The sequence below is a fragment of the Nesoenas mayeri genome, assembly GCF_963082525.1.
Source record: "Nesoenas mayeri genome assembly, chromosome: 1".
Taxonomy (NCBI): Eukaryota; Metazoa; Chordata; class Aves; order Columbiformes; family Columbidae; genus Nesoenas; species Nesoenas mayeri.
In genome coordinates, this window is record NC_137541.1 from 79,966,421 (window position 1) to 79,987,164 (window position 20,744).

Below are 20,744 nucleotides of genomic sequence, written 5' to 3' on the forward strand. Positions count from 1 at the left end.
AATTACTCTAGGATGATATTCCCTGTCTTATTTTAAAAGTCTCACAAAACACATCTGGAAAGTAACCATTTTTCTCCCAGTGCCAAAAGTGGGGGTAAGGGGAGGTGGGAAATCTTCAAAACTGAATTATTTCAACAAGCAATACTGCTTTATGGTCAATTCTGTAACAGAAACAGATTTTTTTTTTTTTTTACTTCTTCTGAGATCATTAATAACTTCCTCTATATACTGTGTTTAAATTGTTAATGTAAATTACAGAAATGAAATTCTAGTACAGACCATAGTTAAAGTCGTGTTTTGTATTTTTCTTACAAATAGAACTGCATAAATTGAGATAACGTTCCCCTATGCACTAAAACCAAAATTGTGTAATCTTTATATTGGGATCTGAGTACAAGCACCTTCTGCAAGCATTTAGGCTTGCAACTCAGATTTTACTGAATTCGAATTAAGTTGAATGTTTAACTACATAGAAAAAGATTTCTGTTCTCTGGAAAAAGTCTCTTATATGAGACTCAAGCTGAGTAGAATTCTGTCTAAAATTGTAATTTACACTAACTACATATGAGGGAGATATATAACATTTTAAAAATCCCTTGCCTCTTGGCATTAATATCTTAAATATTCAAGAAGGATTTTTTAACGCAGGATTTTTTATGGCTGTCCAAATGGTATGATAAGGCTATTTTTATGCTGTAATATTTGCATTACGGGGAAATAGCAGCCTTTATCTTGTGCTAGTCCCTTCATAGTTATACATTCAAAACATAATCCGTGTCTCAACGTTTGTGTAGAATAGATGTTAAACAAATAAATGGTTTATGGACTTAATTACTTAAAGTAAGAAACTGAAAATCAACTTGACAGTTCATCTTGCAGTAAGGTAACATTGGTGTGGGACTTTCACAACCCAAAGTACACGGTTTACAAAAGAGTCACACAACTCAGATTTCAAAAGATTCTGAGCATACTTTTCATGCTGAGAAGACAAGTATTTACATCAACAATAGATGATACATGCTACAAACGTTTAGATCTAGATGCCTCAGATATCATTCCCACAACACTGACTGTAAGCTGTCCTCACTAGACTATGTGGTACCCAAAATTTGGAACCAGAGTCCTGCAAGTGTTCACCCACCTGCGGGCGCTGCTGTGGCTGAGTGTGAGGGAACGACAGCTGTAACAGAACTAACCCTGTTGTACTGTCCTTACTGCTAAGGGCTGTCACACAGGAGGCACATCACGAGACTGCAAAATCCTTAGTGTCACCATGGTGGATATGTACGTTCAGAGTCTGTGAGAAACGTGTAAGAGCCTATGAAGTTTTGGTTTTCACATCCAATGTGACTTTTCTTGAGTACTAATGGTACGTTGTCATAGATCAAATTTGTAATTTCTGCTAAAATCCCCACTTTCTCACGGCCAGCGAGATAAAATTTCAATCTCTGAATGTAACAACTTGCCTCCAAGAGCAGTTCACCATTTTCCAGGGAACAGCAGCAGTTTTCTTCTTTTCCAGTACACCATGCAAAGAGAACACAAAGTGGGATTGTGCTGTATCATGTCTTCTTTCTGTCATTAATAAATACCTTTGATTATCCCACTGAGCAATGTATTCAAGTCTATAGATGATGAAAACATCACATTTAGCTGAAAATGCTGTTCTTCTAGTTTTGATTGTTTTATCATTGTTTTAAAACTCTACTTGGCCAGTTCATGTGCCACGGAAGCAGTTAGAGTAGCAGATATAAAATTTACAGTGCTCTACCTGAAGATCTGGTGAAAAGTGGACTTCAAAAGACAGATCTTCTCTGGGAAACACTACTGTATAAGCAAAAAAATAACTAATTCTGCAAGGATGCAAAATCTCACCAAGCTTCAGAAATCCTGTGCCACAGAGGGCAAACAACTGGCACCTGCTTCAGCCAGTGGTTTCTAACTGTGCTTTTTGGATCAAAGCATTATGGTCATATACAGAGTACAGACTGTCATATACTCCCAATTTCACCTTATTTCTAGCAGATGAGCTGCATGGGAAGAGCTAAAAAGGAAAGTTTTTCTGATGTTAATTTGCTCCACAGCAGCTTTGCCTCCCAGAGGTCTGGCATCAAGCCATAAAAGTCCTAACCTACAGAAATGGGAATGAAATGCAACGTGACCTCACCTGACCAGTGATTTGCAGACTTATGAGAACTTATAGCTTAAACAGTTCAAAATCAATCCTCCATCATGTTAACTGCAAAAGTCATTTATCTAGTTAATAATTTACTTCCACTACACCTGTTGGAAGCCTGCTATTTTCATAGAAGAGCTTTCCACATGTTAAACAAGTTTACTCACTTCTAACTCGAGCAGCACAGAGTTGACTCCTGTTTGATGACCAGACCTGAAACTAACACACAAGCTTCTGCTCACTAGAGAGGTGAACTGTTTCCTGTGCCCTTTTACAGACGTTTACACCCCTGGGTAATGAAATCAAAATCATTCCAGTATAGAGGGATGGCCAACACAGTGTTAGTACAGGGTACTAGAAGGAACTGAAACAGACAGTTGTACAAGTTGCAGGTAAGGACAGTCACACTGAAAGAAACCATGTGGCTGAGCCAATTTAAAGATGCGTTACTACTACACCTGCCACACTTTTCAACCACAAGCACAAGCTTTTACATAAAAGGCCAAATCTATGCAAATAGTTCATAAAGAATGTACACTGGCTTTGCAACATTTCTTCTAAGAGATGATACTTTCCTTCAAGCTTACTGTTATTCAACGTATTTCAATAAGCTGATCAACAAAAGCATTCACTGCAACTTGAAATGTCAAAAATGGCATTGTTTAGATGGGTGAGCAACTTCTGCAGTTGAGTTTTGTGTGGGTGTTCATGCAAAAGAAATTTGAGATTTCCCCTCCATGTGTGAAGGAATTAAAAAGTATCTCTGTATGCACACTTGTAAAATGCAAATGGATAGAAAAGTTTATAAATAAGATGGAAATTAACTAGTTTAGAGTAGATATTCAGGAATTCCTTCCATTATAAATTTTCTTAGATCCATTTAGTTCTAGGAAGTGATGGAGAAAGTCAGTCTTTCAGAAAAGAAACATCCATGTTGTTTAATCTGCAATTAAACTTAATTTTCCTAAAGCTTTAAGGAATATGCATACATAATATACACAACAAACTGTCTCAGTCTTCTTCTGAAACTTTTTTGTATTACTAAAAGAAACAGAAGTTCCATGTAGTATATTATTTAACACAGGCAATGCTCTAATTTGGTTATTGCTTCTGCTGTACAGGTGAGAAAAGCGTTCACGTAGTTAAGTCCAAGCAGAACAGGAAAGCTGGATTCCATTTTTAACTTTGCCAAGGCTATAAAATAAGAGTTTGGACACTTTACATCCCAAGTACAACATTCAGTATTGCAGAATTTGATTCTGAACACAGCCGTAGTATTGATGCCTACGCTTCCTGTACAGTGAAGTCCCTCACTTTCTGATTTCATTTGCACCCCTTTGGCTGCAAGAGTGTCTGAAACAGATCAGAGTCTTTCCTCAGTTACTGGATACCTCCAGCATGGCTATATCACAGAATTTATCGAGCTAAAACAATGTGATTGTTTCCCTGCTCAGTTTCACAACACACCTGCACAAAGAGCTGTGCTGGCTCACCATGCCACAGGGCCAGGAATGAGTGACAGGACTATACTAAGCTAATATTGCCATGAATAAGCAAAGACTAAAAAAATATCATGGAAGAAAAAAAGTCATCCTGAGGAGTGCATCTCAAGCACACTCCTTCTCAGGAGTTAACCTCTGTTCTCCTGTATCATTGACCATTTTTAGGTGTTAAAACTGTGTTAATTGGCCTTTCCATGACATAGTGATAGTCCACATGTACTTCAGCAGAAACCAAAGTACATTCCCAAGCTGTGAGAAAACCAGGTTCAAACCTTACACCTCTGCTTAAAAGGAACAACAGAAACATTTAAATCTTTTGCAAAAGTCACAACCTTGATAATGGGTGCACGTGGACAAGCAGTTTCAGACTTCCCTGTTGCGGTGGTTTCAATATATATGAAAAGGTAAAATACTAAGTTATACCAGTTACAATAATATTGACTCTAGCCTAGTGATCTTGGCATCCTGCTATTTCAAAAAGTAAGGTTAAAATATGGGTCAGACTAAAGTTCTTTTTAGACAGTAATGTTTGTCTTGTGAGGAAGCAATAGCAGAAAACTATGAAAAAAAAATCCACGGAGCAAATAGCGGCATCCCCTGAACACACCTCCAGCCACTAGCAACTTGTAAGTCAGGGACTTTGGAGCCATGTTTTGTCTGTGTGTCTGTTCTTAGATTTTCCTCCACTAAGACTTCCTTTCAACTGTAACAAACCTGTGTTCAAATACCTTGTCTGCTTCTGGTTTTGAGCTCATATAAATGTGTTGTGTCTGTAATACCCACTAGCAAGCATACAGAAGCAGTGCTTTATTGAAGCATTTATAAAATGCACAACAGTTTCATCAGAAGAGAGTAAAAATATAATAAATACATCCAAGTTATATAAGCTCAATAAAGTAAACATGAATAGCATAAGTACACAAGTGTAACTTGGATGCTAGAGCAGTCTCCTATTCATCAGTGGACTAACTAAACCTATGCAACTATTTTATGCCCTTTCAGAGCTTAATAGCCACTGGAGAGCACTTGAGGAGCCTCATAATGAAATCAGTCATACAGAAGACACAGGGTGTCTCTTTCTGCGGGGTTGGCCCTTTGTGCCTCACCTTCCACATCTGTCATATTTTCCTGCTTCAGAGTAGTGTTGTAAGCCTCAGCTATGAACCAGCCACTACACAACTTTAAAGTTCAATTGAATAGAAACATTCATAAACGTAAAAGGGAACACTCACTGAAGTTTTTTGCAAGACTGGAGGTTTAGTGAGTGATGAGAGTTTTGAAATCTGGGGCAGAGAACACCGGGCAAGCACAAAACACTTATTTTTATCAAGTTATCTCAGAAGCACTTAAAATAATAATAACAACAACAACAAAAAAAATCGCTATGGTTTCTTCACTTTTACGCTCGTGGCATGAAAGGGTGACAGCCCGCAAACAAACTTACGGCAAAAATAAACACACACACCCCTCCCCTACAGTTGGAGAATGTGTTTTTCTTCTCTCTTCTTCCCTCCCCACTCTGTTTTTTGCCGTTTTCCCCCTAATTTCTAACAGCTTTGCGGACTGCCGGGCCTGGGGCGAGGGGAGGAGGAGGCGGCGATGGGAAGAGGAGGAGAAGGCGAAGGGAGCACAGGGAGGCGGGAAGGCCGCCCGAGGAAAGTTTGCTCCGTGGCGGACGAGGCAGAGGGGTCGGAGGGGGCGAGGAGGAGGAAGGCGGGCGGGGAGGGAGGCGGCGGGGGCGCTTGTCAAAGAAGAAGAAAAACGACCGACCGACCCCCCGCGGCGAGCTGCACCTACCGGCCTCGCCGGCGGGGCGGGGAAAGGCGCCGGGATCGCGGAGGGGCGGGCTGCGGGGCGGTGTCGCCGGAGGGGCTGCGCCCGGCCCCGGCGGCTATAAAGAAATGGAGGCGGGGGGGACGCGGCCTGGCGGCGGCATGACCGAGGTGAAGGTGGCCGTGCTGGGCGGCAGCGGAGCCGGCAAGTCGGGTAAGGCGGGGAGGGAGGTCCCCCGTAGCCCCCGGCCGGGTTTTATCTGAGGTTTGGGGGACGGGACGGGGCGGGCGGCGGGACCCCACTAAACCGAGCGTCTGCTTCCCTCCCGCAGCGCTGGCCGTGCGGTTTCTGACCCGGCGGTTCATCGGAGAGTACGCGTCCAACGCCGGTGAGCGCCGGGGAGAGGACACTGGGAGCGGGACCCCCGCGGGTGGGAGGGGGCTGTGCGGTGTAGGTTCCATGGGGAATGCCAGATGCGATGCTTCGCACGTTTATTTGAACAAGAAATGGGGTAGGAACGCAGTTTTCGCACAACTTTCCGCGAAGATTGAAGTTTTGGCTTGCTTATTGGCGAGGGTTCCTGATTCAATATAAGCTTTGAGGACGGGGAAAGGCAAGCCGGGTATCTGCGGGGAGATCACGGAAAACTCCAGTAGCGCGACCGGGCCCCGAACTGTGGAAGGGCTCGTCGCAAAGCAGCTGTGAAGGGACTTAGGAAGGAAAGATAACCGGGCTGCATGTGTGAAGCACGGGTAGGTTATAGGAAGCTCAGTCAGGAGATAAGAATGAGAGTAAAGAAATACACTTACCAAAAAAAACCCCACAACCCCCCCAAAACAAAAACAAAAACCACAAACAAACAAAAACACACACAACAAAAAAACACCAACCAAAACCCAAGTTCTATTGAGTATCCCCTTCTCAGCTCTAGAGGAGAGGTGAAACAGATTATCAGGCACTACTGGTTAATCAAAGGCCAATGCGAAGCCCCCCCTGCTTTTGCAGGAATGCACTGATTTGATAGCTTTGCGGAAAGCCTTGCTGCTCTTGGGGATAGAATTTCTCATTCATGCCAGAACAAATATGCTGATTCTTAAGACACTTCTAAGAGCTTGGGAGATGGCAAAACAGGACTTGAACTTCCATGTCCTGGGTAGAGGCACTTTATAACTGACATACAAACACCTTCAGAAGTGTGCTGCTTCAGCTGATGGCACATGAGAAGTCCCAACACTTAATAAGGAAAGGAGATTTCAACCTACCTCTCTTGCCCTGCCAAAGTGAAGGACTCTTTCAAAACACATTCATTTGATGGAAATCAGAGTAGCTTTTCAGAAACCATTAAGAAAAAAAAATAGTACTAAGCTGAATTGCATTGAATATATTCAAATGAACTTACTCTGAAAGTAGAGTAATATAAATGCTCTATCAATACTTATTGCTATACAAACACAGAGTGAAAAGACAGTTCCTGCCCCAGATGGCTTATCTAGGTCTGAGCTGTCACATCTAAGTTATGCAGTACTTTCTGTGCTCTGTGTGTGTTCCAAGCCACCTACAACTAAAAAACAGGTTTCCTTGTTTTGAACTTCTGATACTGCAGGTCTCAGAAAAGGCATGTCAAACCATCAGAACGCTTTAACAGATGTTTGTCAGAAGATAAGTTCAGCCCTATTTCTAGAGAGGAGGAAGGGGGAGGAAAGCTGGAATAAGGGTAATAAAATGCAGATCATCCCACTGTTAGTGGAATCAAAGTTTAATTAAAATTTGTTTAATTATGGAAACCACCAAGGAGCTGCAGATTTTGTATCCTTGGGACTGATAGTTCATCAGGTGAACTCTTAAGACGTGCATGGAGAATGCTTAAGATGAACATGCTGCTGAACTGAAGATGCTGAGTTCAGAGATCATAGACGTTATCTATGTCCTCATTACACAGTTCAAAGTGTATTTTCAGTAGTGCCAACACCAGTTCTTGTCTTTCTAGTTCAGTAACTCTGAAGAATTATACTGTAGGCAGCCTGTTTGTGACCAGTGCCATGAACACAAGTTGGTTACACTTGCTTAGAACAACCTTCTGCTTAAATAAATAGGGATGGTCTGTCTGCAGTAGAATTCCCAGGTTTGCTAGTGCTGGTGGAGATTCCTAAATCTGAGAACTGATGCTACAGGAATATTTTAGGATCTAGTTTAAGAATATGATCCTGTAAATACTATGTCTAATGCTAGCTAATATGTGAATTCTCAAAGAGCCAGATTTCATGGTAAACATTATTACCAAATAATTACTCTTGTGCAGAATTGGAACTTACACATAAGCTGGTTTACCACTTTTGTAATTCTAAGCTTTGGTATCAAGCTGAGTTGGCATCACTATTTTGCTGATTCTGAGCATTGTGCATCCCCTTTGCCTTCATTTTGGAAGAGAAAAACTGAGATCTAAAAGTATTAATCGCACAAACACTTGGATGTGAAATGGTGTTGGTCAGCCCAAGGGATTGGGCAGCTCTTGTGTTGCAGAATGAAATAGGATGAAATAGGTTTGTTTCCAGTGGAAGGAAAAAGAGGAAAAAGAAAACCCAAACCAAAACAACAAAACCGAAAAAAAAAAAATGAAAGGAGGAGGAAAAAAAAATACAAAAACAACAACAACAAAAAAACAAACCACCAAAAACCCCAACACACAAATCACCAAACACAAAAAAAACCTCCCAAACCCTCAAGAAAACAAAACAAAACAAAAAAAAACCAACAAACATCCCCTCCAACCCCCAAACAAACAAATGCTCCCAAACCTCTGAAGAACCAAACAATACTCAAGGAACTCAATGTCCTCTCAATATTATAAAATCTTACCTTTGCTGCCTATTTTTTTTTTTTTTTTCCTTTCCCCCCCCCACTATCTCAGGCACTAATGCTTGTTTTTGCTTGTTTTCTTTGGATGCCATGTATCTTTTAGAATGCATCTACACTAAACACTTGTGCCTGGATGGGAGACAGATACACTTGGAAATTTATGACCCTTGTTCACAGGTAAGAATTTGAGGGGGAAAAGAAAGGCTGTTCTTCATTCTGCCCCTGTAATGGTAAAAAGGGTCTGGGGGTTACAAACTTTCTCTCCTTGGAATTTGTGCTTGCTGTAATTTTAAAAGACTGAAGTTTTATAGTTGCTGTAGCTCAGAACTGCCAAGTACTTCCCTGTTTCATGGAAGAAGCCCTTCATTGCCTAAATTTTCTGTAAATGCTTTTGCTTTTTTTGACTATTATTGACAGAAATAACTATTCCCACTTCTGCATTGTATAGGTAAATAAAGATATAGGATTATATGTGGTTTTCTGAAATACCCTAAATGGATGAAACTTAGTTTATAAATCAAGCAGTTTATTAAATGTCTGCAGAAATGGTCAAAGTAGACAGGCCTGGATGTTTGGGTTCAATAGAACAGATCTGAGAAAAGCCATAACATATAGGCTTCTACCCGTTGACAGCTGAACTTTGATCACAATAAACCTCTTAGAAATAAAGTTTTTTTTTTTTTATTTATTTCCTGCTATTGCAGGAATAGAGAAACTTTGGTACTGTGTAACACATGCAGACCTGGGAGGGTCTGTCTGGCTGATCACATTAGCTCACAAGGTTCCCTTTTGGGGAGTGATCTTGCTTCTTACCAACTAGGATGATGAATTCTAATGATAAAGCCAAAGCACTGAAAGCCTGACCCAGACTTAAATTCAAGGACTTAAAGACTTAACCCAGTGAACACATAAAATGAACCACCAAACAAATCTGCCTTCCTAGAGACAAGCAACAGCATTCCTTATCCCAGTGTGATGGGCATCCTTAAAACAGCCAGTGTAGTACCATGTTACACTTTTCTGTAGAGTCCTCCCTTGCCATATAATCTGTTAGAATCTACTGTTCTGTGGGCTTGTTTCCACCTACCTCCTAAGCTGACCTATAGCTTCCACTTATTGTTATGTTCCATCCTGTGCCACTTGAACAACTCTTTTGGAAGACGGTTGAAACATGGGAGTAGCAGCCAGCTAGGATAAAGCAAATTAGACTACATTATAAGTAGAGACTTTTGGTTGCTACAGTTTGGACACCTTTTTGCTTTTAAGGAGACCAGATGTCAGCTGTGTTAAGGGCAACTCCTCCTGCCTGCGTACATTAAGCTCTCTTGTCCCAGTTCTTCCCTAGGAACAAGGCCTAACTTTAGCTGTTTGCTGCCTTCTGCTGTTCTCTTCCTGGCTTCTCTTTAGTGCCTTCAGAGGAATAGGCAGGAAGTAAGGGTGGTATTGCTTTTTGTCTGATAGAACTGGTGATTCTAGAAAGAGAAGGATGGGGTATGGATGTCCTGTATCCCATGGGAGCTGGGGAAGAAAAGCAGATTCCAAGAGGAGGCAAAACTGGGGAAGGAAGAGTCCTCATTTTTGTTTCTGCTTTCTGAAATCTTGCTGCTTTCTGAGGCTTCCCTCTAGTATCTGAATCCCTGTTCTGAAAAGCTCAGTCTGTTCATCACAGGTTCATGAGGGAAAGTCCTGCTTAACTAACTTAATTTCTATGATAATATCACCCATATCGTTGACCAAGGGAAGCCAGCAGATGTGGATTTTTTTGGATTTTAACCAAGGTTTTGATGCTGTCTCTCATGGTGTTCTTCTGGATAAAATGTCCAGCACATAGCTAGGCAAGTCCATAATACACTGAGTGAAAAATTGGCTAACTGGTCAGGCACAAAGAGTTGTTATAAATGGGGTTACATCAGGCTGGCAGCCAATCACTAGTGTAGTTTCCCAGGGCTCAATTTTAGGGCTAGTTTTTATAAATGATCTGGACACAAGAATCTAATGTACATTAGGTAAGTTTGGCAATGGTACTAAACTAGCAGGAGCTGTCAACTCCCTTGAGGGTAGAGAGGCCTTATAGAGTGATCTAGATAGACTAGATAGCTGAGCTGTCTAGCCATACAAAATTTACCAAGAGCAAGTGCCATGTTCTCAATATGGTTGGAGTAATCCTGGTTATATGTACAAATTGGGGGATGAGAGGCTGGAGAGCAGCTCTATGGAAAAAGTTCTTGATGGTTTGGGTTGACAGCAAGTTGAACACGAGCCAGCAGTGTGCCCTGGTAGCCAAAAGGGCCAACCATGTCCTGGGGTGCATCAATCACAGCATTGCCAGCTGAGTGAGGGAGGTGATTGTTCCCTCTCTGCTCTGCACTGGTGTGGCCCCAGCTTGGGTATTGTGTGCAGTTTTGGGTGCCTTGATATAAGAAGGACATCAAACTGTTAGTGTCCGGAGGACGGTGACCAAGATTGTGAATGGCCTTGAAGGCAAGATTTATGAGGGGAGGCTGAAGTCACTTGGCTTGTTCAGCTTGGAGAAAGCTGAGGGGTGACCTCATCACAGTCTACAACTTCCTCAAGAAAGAGGGAGATGTGCTGATCTCTCTGGTGACCAGTGATAGGACACAAGGAAATTGAATGAACCTGCATCAAGGGAAGTTCAGATTGGACATTAGGAAAAGGTTCTTCACTGAGAGGGTGGGTGGTCGTTAGAACAGACTCCCCAGGGAAGTGGTCTTGGCACCAATCTGTCAGAGTTCAGGGAGCTCTTAGATGATGCTCTTGGTCATGTGATTTAGTTCTAGGTAGTCCTATGAGGAGCAGGTAGTTGGACTCAATGATTTTTATTGGTCCATTGCAACTCGAGATGTTCTATGAATCTGTGATCCATCCGGGAAACAGCTGTGACCCACACATGTCACCTTTCCTCACCTTAAACCTGCTGCACAGTCACTACAATGTCAAAAAAGCCGTTGAATTAAAGATACTGAAGTATTCAAATAGTTCTGGAAACCTGTTCAATCTTTTCTTTTTCATGCATCTTCTTTCACTGCCAACATTCTGTTACCATCCCTCAGGGTTACAGCCTTCCCAGTAGAACTGTTTGAGGCTACAGTGTTGCCCTGATGCTGAGCTAATTAAGGCAACCACGGTGGGATGTTGCTGGATGCTATACGTTACAATATGCAAAACAGCTTCTAATATTTTATCTATTTTGGGTCACATGGTCTTGCTAGCTGCTGCCAAATCATCTGCAAGGATAAGCTAATTTAAAATAGTTTTGAAATTGCATTCTTTAGCTTAATGGAACAGTTTGCAGCTGTTGATTTCTAGAAATCAAAGTGTGACACTTTCTTGGGTTGAAGGTACTCAAGGATTGGTGTAACCCCATTATCACTTGGGTGGCTTTTGCCACTGATTTTATTAAAGTCAACTGGAGCTTGAAAGGACAATTTTTTTTTCTAGCCCTGTAGAAATTTATCCTATGGGTAAAAACTGTTTCCAACTTGAACTATGCAAAGAAGTAACAGAATAACTGAGTGGGAATGAAGAACTTTTTAAAAATTAAGCTTACTACAGTCAGGGTATTAGGAACATACAAAACAGAGCTATAACCAGAAACAGAACAAATGTACTGATGGCTACTGTATGTTTCATTCTCCTGCAGCTCTACAGAATATTCAGCATAAGCAGTGGCTGTACAGGTTATGCAATTTTACTGCTTAAACAATGCATAAATATTTCATAATTAATGTGTCAGTGATCCAAAGTGCCATCTGTAGTGATGGTTCTTTATTATGCTTTTGGAGCAAGACTCACCTGAATTCAATGCCAGCACCTAGACCTATTAACATCTTTTTCAGTCAAAGATATAATATTCTCACATTCAGAGTGACAAAGAAAATGCTTTCAAGTGACAACAGTAACATTCTTATTGCATGTGAACTTGAACTTCTTGCAGCCACAGCGAGGGAAGCTCTCCCTCACAGACGAGCTCCACTGGGCTGATGGATTTATCATTGTTTATGACATCAGTGACAGAGCATCATTTGCTTTTGCGAAAGCATTGCTGTACAGAATCCGGGAGTCTCACATAGGAGCCTGTAAAAAGTAAGTGGTATTGTTTTTCTTTCCCTCTGTAAACGTACGAAAAAGCTGAGAACATTTCTGTGAGCTGTAGGCGTCCTAGTAGCAATAAAAATCCAGCAGCATCCTGGTGGCATAACACAATAGCAACAATAAGGTAGCTCAGTGTAAACTGTGTATCAAATTGCAATCTATTTTCACTGTATCCAGAGCTAAGCACGTCGGGATTTTTGTTCTTATTTCTTACAGCACTACTGTTTAAATAATTGCCATAAAATCTTCTGCTGTAAATGGGAAAAAAGCTGGCATAGTCAGTCTATGCTTTTACTCCCCCACTCTATTACCAATGGAGATGCACCAAGGTGGGGATTGAAGAAAGCATTTCCCACAATAAATGAATCTAATACCATGAATGTCTCCTAAACTGCCTTTAGCGGCGACCCCAACAGTATTTGTGCATATGAGTGACCACATGGTAAGAAACAAACTATTTATGTTCAAAAAGAACCACCAGAATTGTAAGTCTAAGTACATGCAATGGTGTGTATCCCTGCTTCAGTCAGCTGAGGTGCTTTCTAAATAAAGAATAGTGAAATCCTTTCCTTATATCAGAAGTGGAGTAAAAAAAATACCACTTTTTTGTCTGTTTTATTGCTATCTTTTCTTTATTAAGGTTTCTCTGGAAGGAGTAATTTTAGCAAAAGCTTGGAATTAGGATTCCTGTGTTTTCTTCTGAATTATGCCACTGACACTGATGAATCTCTTTGACTCTATTCTGTTACCTACAAATGGAGATAATGATCCGCTTGCTTCTTCATGAAGTCCAGGAGTTGTCAACATACTCAGCAGTACAGAGTATGAAAACTGCAGTGAATGAAAAATATGTGAATTCATTGGGTAGAGGAACCACAGTGAAAACTTAATGACAGAGAATAGCTTATCTGGAAGATCCTTTGATGTTTACTATAGCCAATGGAAAACTAGAACTGGCAATGTTGCAGGGTTGTTTTTTCTTTTGGGTTTGTTGTGATGCGTATTATCCTGAACATATGTACCTGTAATACACAATGTGCATAGCACAGCATACAGCATAGTGTTTTAGCATACCTTTTCTCTAATTTGAACCTTTTTTATTTCAGAATGGTCGAGTCATCATTATTTTTGGTTGGTAATAAACAGGATTTATGCCACATGAGGGAAGTTGGCTGGGATGAAGGACAGAAGCTGGCAATGGATAACAAGTGCCAATTCTGTGAACTGTCTGCAGCAGAACATTGTCAGGAAGTTATGGCAATGTTTACAAAAGTCCTGAGGAGTATCACCTCAAATTTCAAAGTGAAGGAAAAGAGACGACCAAGTGGATCAAAGTCAATGGCCAAGTTAATCAACAACGTGTTTGGAAAGAGAAGGAAATCTGTGTAAAAGATGGTTAGTCTTGAAATAAGAACAAGCTGAAATAATGGAGCGCAGGCAGATCTTGGGATTCAGTCAGTTTCCTCCAAAGGTCAATGTCTGGAGGAATAAGACATAGAAACCAGAGATGAGAGACAGTATGGTCGAGTGGACTGGGTCTAGACATAAAAGACCTGATGTTCTATTTTGAATTCTGCTACAGATTTACTATGTTAGGGCTATGTCACGTACACTCTAAGATGCTTGTCTCATCTTTTATCTCCTAAGTTTTTCAGAGGAGAGTTTTACTCTGTATTTATTCAACACCAACATAATCTTAGATCTTCAAGGTGCAACTGAAGTATAAACAGTTATTTCCAATGAACTCAGCCTTGCTGATCAAAATCTTACTTCAGAATTATAAGTAGTTGTTTTTTGTGCAAGAAGACTTGCACTAAGTAAAAGCAAAATACCGCTGCTGTATGTGATCATGTATTTGTATTTAACTTAAGGAATGATGGCCGAGATCTTCATGTGCATAAAGGGCCTTAACACCTGCTAAAATTCATGTGAATTAAATGCCCAGAGACCAAATCTACGAGAGGTGTTTACCTGCAAAGCTGCAAAGGCAAAGGCACCAGAAGTAGGGAAACAGATAAACAAAGCAGTATTGTCTCCTGTTTCAGTGTATCTTTTTTTTTTAAGACTGATGAAAGAAAGTAGAGAGGGTTAAGGAGGGTGGGAACTGAAATGTTAGTGAAATGTTAGTCAGTGAGCATTGGACTGTTTTGGCAATGTCATTGTTCCGTGAAATAATTTTACAGCTAGGTCCAGTGTAAGGCCCGGGTAACATCTTGGGCTGATCCCTTTCGCGAAGCAGTTTTCATGAGCTGTACCAAAGTTTCCTTACCTGTAAGGTGGATGTGCCTGTTCAATTTTAGATGGGAGTGGAAGGTTGAGAAGCACATGGGCTGGTAAAGAACACAAATTCTTTGGGATGTCTGCCTGGATTTAAAGGTCAGTCTGCTGGTAAAACGTGTGCTCTTAACTTGCAGAGTGTTTTTCCTAAGGACCAATGTCTTTACAACTAGTCATTGCTATGGTATTGAAATGCCACTGGAGAGAGCACTAAGGAATATGTTAGCTACACTTTTCAGATGTGGATATTAAACATCAGACAGGTCTAAATATGTTGTCAATTGACATTCAGCGCTCTTACTGTAGACTTAACTAAATAAGGGCTTAGCCCAGTGTGTTTGAAAGTACTGTGCTCATACAGAAATTATGAAAGGAAAGAGAACTGATCTGAAGATGAATTACTGCCTCCTACCCATTCCAGAGGTCAGCTGGGATTCAGTCTTTCTAAGTTTCTGAGATAAAGCCTACCTCTGCTCTGAAATTTTACCTGCATTGAAACTAGTAAGATTGCTTTATCAGTCACAGCAGAATACTGATTTTCAAATGTCCACCCCATAAGATAGCACTAAAAACTTATATAATCTTAGCATTACTGTTGTAAAATAAAACTAAAGCACATTTTTAAAAGTGATAACTGAATATCACTTCATTTTTGAAGGAAAAGATACTGTATATTTCACTTGTTTTAAGACTACAAATATTGGAATATAGTTCTCAGTGTTGACAGGCACAGTGTTGCTTTATTTCTATGCAGATGCTTCTCTGCCATATTGGGAGTAGCGTATTTAACTGTATTGTCCATATCTATGAGGCTGAACTTGAAGGCTGCTCATGGATACCCTTCAGCTTTCCAGCACACACGGAATTCCAGAACTACTAATGTACTGTCGATCTGTCAGCCAGCTGTATCTCGCCAGCTCCAGCACTGCCAGATTCGAAAACTCTCATCTGTATTTACTGCTATGGTATAAATAAACTGGATATAAGATGGATGTGTCAATGCTTTTCTGTTTACTATGGTGTAAAGCTACAGACTTTTTTGTTGGACTACTGGAAAAGTGAAGCATCACACAGATCTGGAATCCAAATCAGAAAAAGTAAATCTGGAAATCAGACACTTGCACAGAAGAGAACCTCTAGCTGTGTTTCCTGTACACAATTAAGAAGTCTTAGAGTACATTTGTACAGTGAACAGTACTTTAAAAAAAAAAAAAATCCTTTAAAAATTCGTGAAGATATCCACAGGGAAGGTAAATAGTTTTGCTTTGATCATATTAATAAGTATAACCCATAGTTTTCTGTCTAAATGGGGTGTTTTAATACAGTAGCTGTCTTCTGGCCCATGTTTGCTAGGTTGCACTCATGAAAACCAGCTGAAACAGCTGTAGGATTTGATTAGACTTAAGCATACTCAAGTATCCAATGTAGACATCATTTGATGTTCTTAGGATCTGGTTTCATTTGTCTCTTATTGCTGCTAAGTGCAGATGAACTGGAGTGCAGAATTTGTAGAGGAATTCAGTTTAAAGCCAATGACCTATCTCCCTTTCTTTGCATATTTTATCAGTTGTGGGTTTTTCGGTTTTGGTTTTGTGCTCTGTTTCTTCATTTTAGTTGTGTGGTTTGTTGTTTTGGTTTTTTTATATATTTTTGAGGGCCTTTTGAAGAAAAATAGGATAATTAAAAGACTGTAGTTTTAACAGTGAAGGTAGTATGTTACTGGCTCAGCCACATTTGGAAAGGGAAGCAAGAACCCTGCTTGCATAACAAAGTAAATGATGCAACTGGTGTTTGATGCTCACCCTTGACTGCGATAACACCTAGAGCATATCGAACTCATTGAAGAGAGTAGAAATGAAGCTATTTGTTTTGCCACAGACTGCTTCAGCATCCTTTCTCACCAAAAGGTTTTGAAATTGCCATACAAGTGTTAAAAGTTTCTTGCTGTCATGTCTGGAACTCCTTGTTTATATCAACTTTCTAGTTTCAGTAAAATTTTGCCTGAGAAAGGCGTTCAGAATTGATGTTCTTTCTCCCTGTCTTCCTTTTTTTTTTTTTTTTTTTTCTTTAGAAACGGTGACATAAAAGCAAAGATATTCTACTGAAGTATAAAGGTAATAGCCCCTGGCTCCCAAGTGCTGTCTTTCAGAGTGCTTTCAGGTGTTTTTCAAAGCTCTTTCTCACTATAGTTTTGAAGTAAACAAAGATAAACACAGCCTCAGCTCCTTTTCCTGCTGTCATATCTGTCCGTATTAAACTTTTTTGTAAATCCCTCCGTGGTCACATTCACAACAAGGCAGAGGCGAAAACGTCACAGGAAAGGCATGATACTCCTGGAAGTAGCAATAATTAAGTGCGGTATTGAGTAAACCAAAAAAAACATGTTGTTGTTTCTAATATATTTAAATCAAGATAGCAATAAAAACGATGTATCAGTAGTTTTGATGTAGTGCTATACTCAGAAGACAAAATAGCTACTGTAGTTTTTTAGTCCATTGCTAGAAGCTGATTTCTGAAGTGAAGGGTGAACATAAAAGTCTGAAGACCTTGTGAGTCATGCGAGGAGAGTCTTGTTGCTCTCCCTTCTATCTGACTGCACTGCTTTGAAGACGGTGCACTAGCAGGTGTTTGGAGATGTCTGAACCAGCATTCCGTCCATCTAGGAGGCAGAGAGAGGGATGGATGCTGAGGCTATCAGCCTGAACAGGTATGATGCTCTCACTGACAGTTGGATCTAGATCACTCAATGGTATTTTCAGAGAGTACACTTTAAAGAAGAGACTATTATAAATACCACTCAAAGCAAAACTGAAGTGCAGTAAGTATCCAAGAATATACTAATTTTCTATCAGGATGCCTGTTGGAGCAGGTGCTTTAGGTTCATGAAGTTTTCATACAGATCTATTTTGCTTGTGGATAGAGGAATAAACTCCAGCTCTGATTAATATTCTTGAAAGGAAACCTTGCCTATCCACTCTGAAGCAAGATATACATTAAAAAAGAAAAAAAAAAAAGTAATATTAAACTGTACTCTGCATTAAAAAAACAAACTGTCTACCTCCTTAAACTTGTCCACAGGAACACAGGCCTCTTCATAGCCTTAATCTGCCCGTGAGGAATAAAAACAAGGGGAAACTGAATTTTGATGTGCTGTTCAGCCTGTTTGAAAAGCAAATCCTGTGTTTACATGCCTAAATGCAAATATGGACTCCTAACTGTCAACTTCTGTTGTTTCAAAACTTGGGTTTGATTTTTCTGTAAAGAAGCAGTTCTGTAAATGCCTAAGTGTTTTGGTGTTGGTTTTGTTTGGTTGTTTCCCCACAACTGATATTATGTGAGACACACAGGGTATTCTGGGTAGGAAGTTATTTTTAAACAGACATTACTCTTTTCCAGAAACAGACTGTAAGTTTCTGTCTTCCCTTAACTGCTTTACAAAGTAAATCGAGTCCCTCTGGTTGTATAATAATAGCCACGTTTAGCCCTATATATTTGACAAGACTTGAGCCATTTACTGCTACATTAATTTTTTAAGACTGGCTGGGAGTTCAAATACGTGTTTAATTCCTGCTGAACTCTGTAAAACATCCAGAGTTTTCTTTTTTTCCAGTGGAGGCCTCTAACAATACAGAGAAATATGTTCTACAAGTGAGGCACGTGGAGAACTGAGCTGTTGTCATGGGGCTTGAGCCAAATGATCTAAGCATGTCTGGCCTCTAGTACACTCCAATGTTCATATTCATCAGCAAAATGGCATTGTATCTATATTACATACTGTATTTTACTATTTGAAATAAATACAAAGGAAGCAGAAATTAAAACATTTGACCTTAAATGTATAGGCATCTAGTAAAGATTTCATTTTTGATAGACAGAACTTTTTAAATTGGCTTCACACAGATTTTGTTTGGTTGGTTGGTTAGCGATTTCTAACTTTTCAGGTGAGTTCGCTCCCAGAAGAAACTTCTATTTTCAAGATGCTGTGAGCTTCTGAAAAATTAACAGTCTTTTGCTGACTGCCTTTTAAACGTAACAAACTGCTAAATGAGGAGAAACCTGACAGCTTTACAGCTTCCAACAGCTCCCTCTCGTGGCTCTTTGCTCATATTTCATCCTCCGTTAAGCCTTTAAGCTTCTTATGCTGAAACATCAGTGCTAATAAAACGAGGCACACTGATCACGAAGTACAGCTAAAACCCCTCCTTCTTTCCAGTGCTTTAAAATTCTGCTATCGATTATGCTGAGCCTAACAATATGACATTTCATAGGTTTCATTTGATGGTATCCTTACTAATAAAACTGCAAATGTTGATAAGGTTTTTCTCACGACTGACTTCTGAGCTCAGCTGTTTCACTGAAGTAAAGTTCAGCTATCTCATCTAAGATGCTGGAAGGCTTCCTGTTAACATACCGCTCATGCATATTAATATCCTTAAGAAGGGATTGAAAGCTTCTGTCATTTTCCCAGCTACACCTATTGGTCTGATAAGAGGTCTGATATCCACCTTGTCTTTCTCCAGCTTCCTGAGGTATTCATCCCCAGAACATGACAGGGAGGCATGGCAGGGAGCTGAGGCAGAGTTAGGCAAGAGTGTTTCTTCTCTTATCTGTAAGATGTAGTACAGATACACTATTTCAATCTTTAAATGAATAAGGTCACTTACTGGAAAGACTGCAAGGTTGGATTCACCTGGTCCAATACAGAGGTCTGCTTCTAGATTCCCAGCTCAGCTAGATGTCTTTCTGCCAAATAGTTTACCTCACCAAGGTGATGCCTCAAATAATGTAGATGAATCACTCTCCAAAATGCATTAAACTCTCCACCAACTTCAAAGGTAATTAGGGCTGGGGAACTCTAAAGTTAGGTGAGATGAATCATGTTCCAAATGTGGCCTCTCAGGGCTCTTTGCTAGCTATTTTGCCCTTCATCTTCAGCCTTACAGAGCCCATCTGTCCTACTTTACAAAGTCAATTGAGTCCCTATGGTCAGACAATTAACATCTAACTTGAGCTGACCATTGGGTCATTTAATGCTAAATTTATTTTGTGTGATTGATCAGTGTGCTGGATTATATTTGATCCTTGCTGAACTTCATGAAACACCCTGAAATCCAGCTGTCACACATTAAATTAATGGATGAACTGGAAATGAAGCCAAGGATAAGTTAACTGAGTACTGCTACAGATTGCATCTAAGCTAGCTCATTAAAAGCTAACTAGCAGATCTTGATGCTTCACAGCTGTCTGCAGCACAGATATATTTTAAATGCTTGCCTGTGGTAAGTCCAAAAGACTAAGGTGGAGAAGAGAGTTAAATCAGGTCTTCTGACTCCCAAGATAGTGATTCAACTAATCGGTTGTTTTCTGACTTCGAAAATATACTTTAACAGTTTTTGTGTGAGCAAAGATACTAGCTCATTTTGTGACTTATTCTAATGGCATTTACCAGCCATATGGAATGAACCAAGCTCATTACTTGCAAAGGGACAGCATAAAATCTCTGCATCACTTATGCCTTGATTTGGCGTTGAATGTCATCTTCTTCATAATTGGAGGATTTGGCATCAAATGGTTGTAACCTTAACTTATTTCATTAAACAGGAAGGTTAACTAAACAACAAAGTTGTTGGGTGAGCTGTTTCCTTTAGACTGCCAATGTGAGGCCACGGTCACATCAGTTTCTTATCACATCTCCAACTATTACAGCACTACAATATCTAAACAATGATACGAGATGTCAAGGTGTATGCATGTTGCTGATGGACCAGATGGCTGCTGCAATGGTCTATACACAGCAGCTGAGTTGTAAATGCCTTTCCCTCACTGAGAGCACTAGCCTGAGCCTCTGTGTCTTATTCTGTGATTTCTTTTCATTAATCTTAGGAGAAGACAATGCATTTTGAAACTTCTTCATTCAAATTTGGCTGATATTTACCTACAGGTTCAGAAGTTGTTATTGGGACAATGTATAGACAGGGCAGTTCATGAAAGGTTCAATGGGCATCTAGGCTGGAATCTAGGCTGAATTATTATTTTATGCTTTCTTT

At 40.1% G+C, this 20,744-nt stretch overlaps 1 protein-coding gene across 1 annotated transcript; it reads left to right on the top strand.

Annotated features, from left to right (window-relative positions):
* Positions 1–5,612: 5,612 nt before the first annotated feature.
* On the top strand, positions 5,613–13,809 carry RERGL (RERG like; the record flags this gene model as incomplete). Its single annotated transcript, XM_080344939.1, has 5 exons — positions 5,613–5,664; positions 5,783–5,839; positions 8,411–8,484; positions 12,263–12,411; positions 13,527–13,809. 5 exons carry the CDS (start codon positions 5,613–5,615, stop codon positions 13,807–13,809), a joined length of 615 nt encoding a protein of 204 aa, XP_080201065.1.
* Between the last annotated feature and the right edge of the window lie 6,935 nt (positions 13,810–20,744).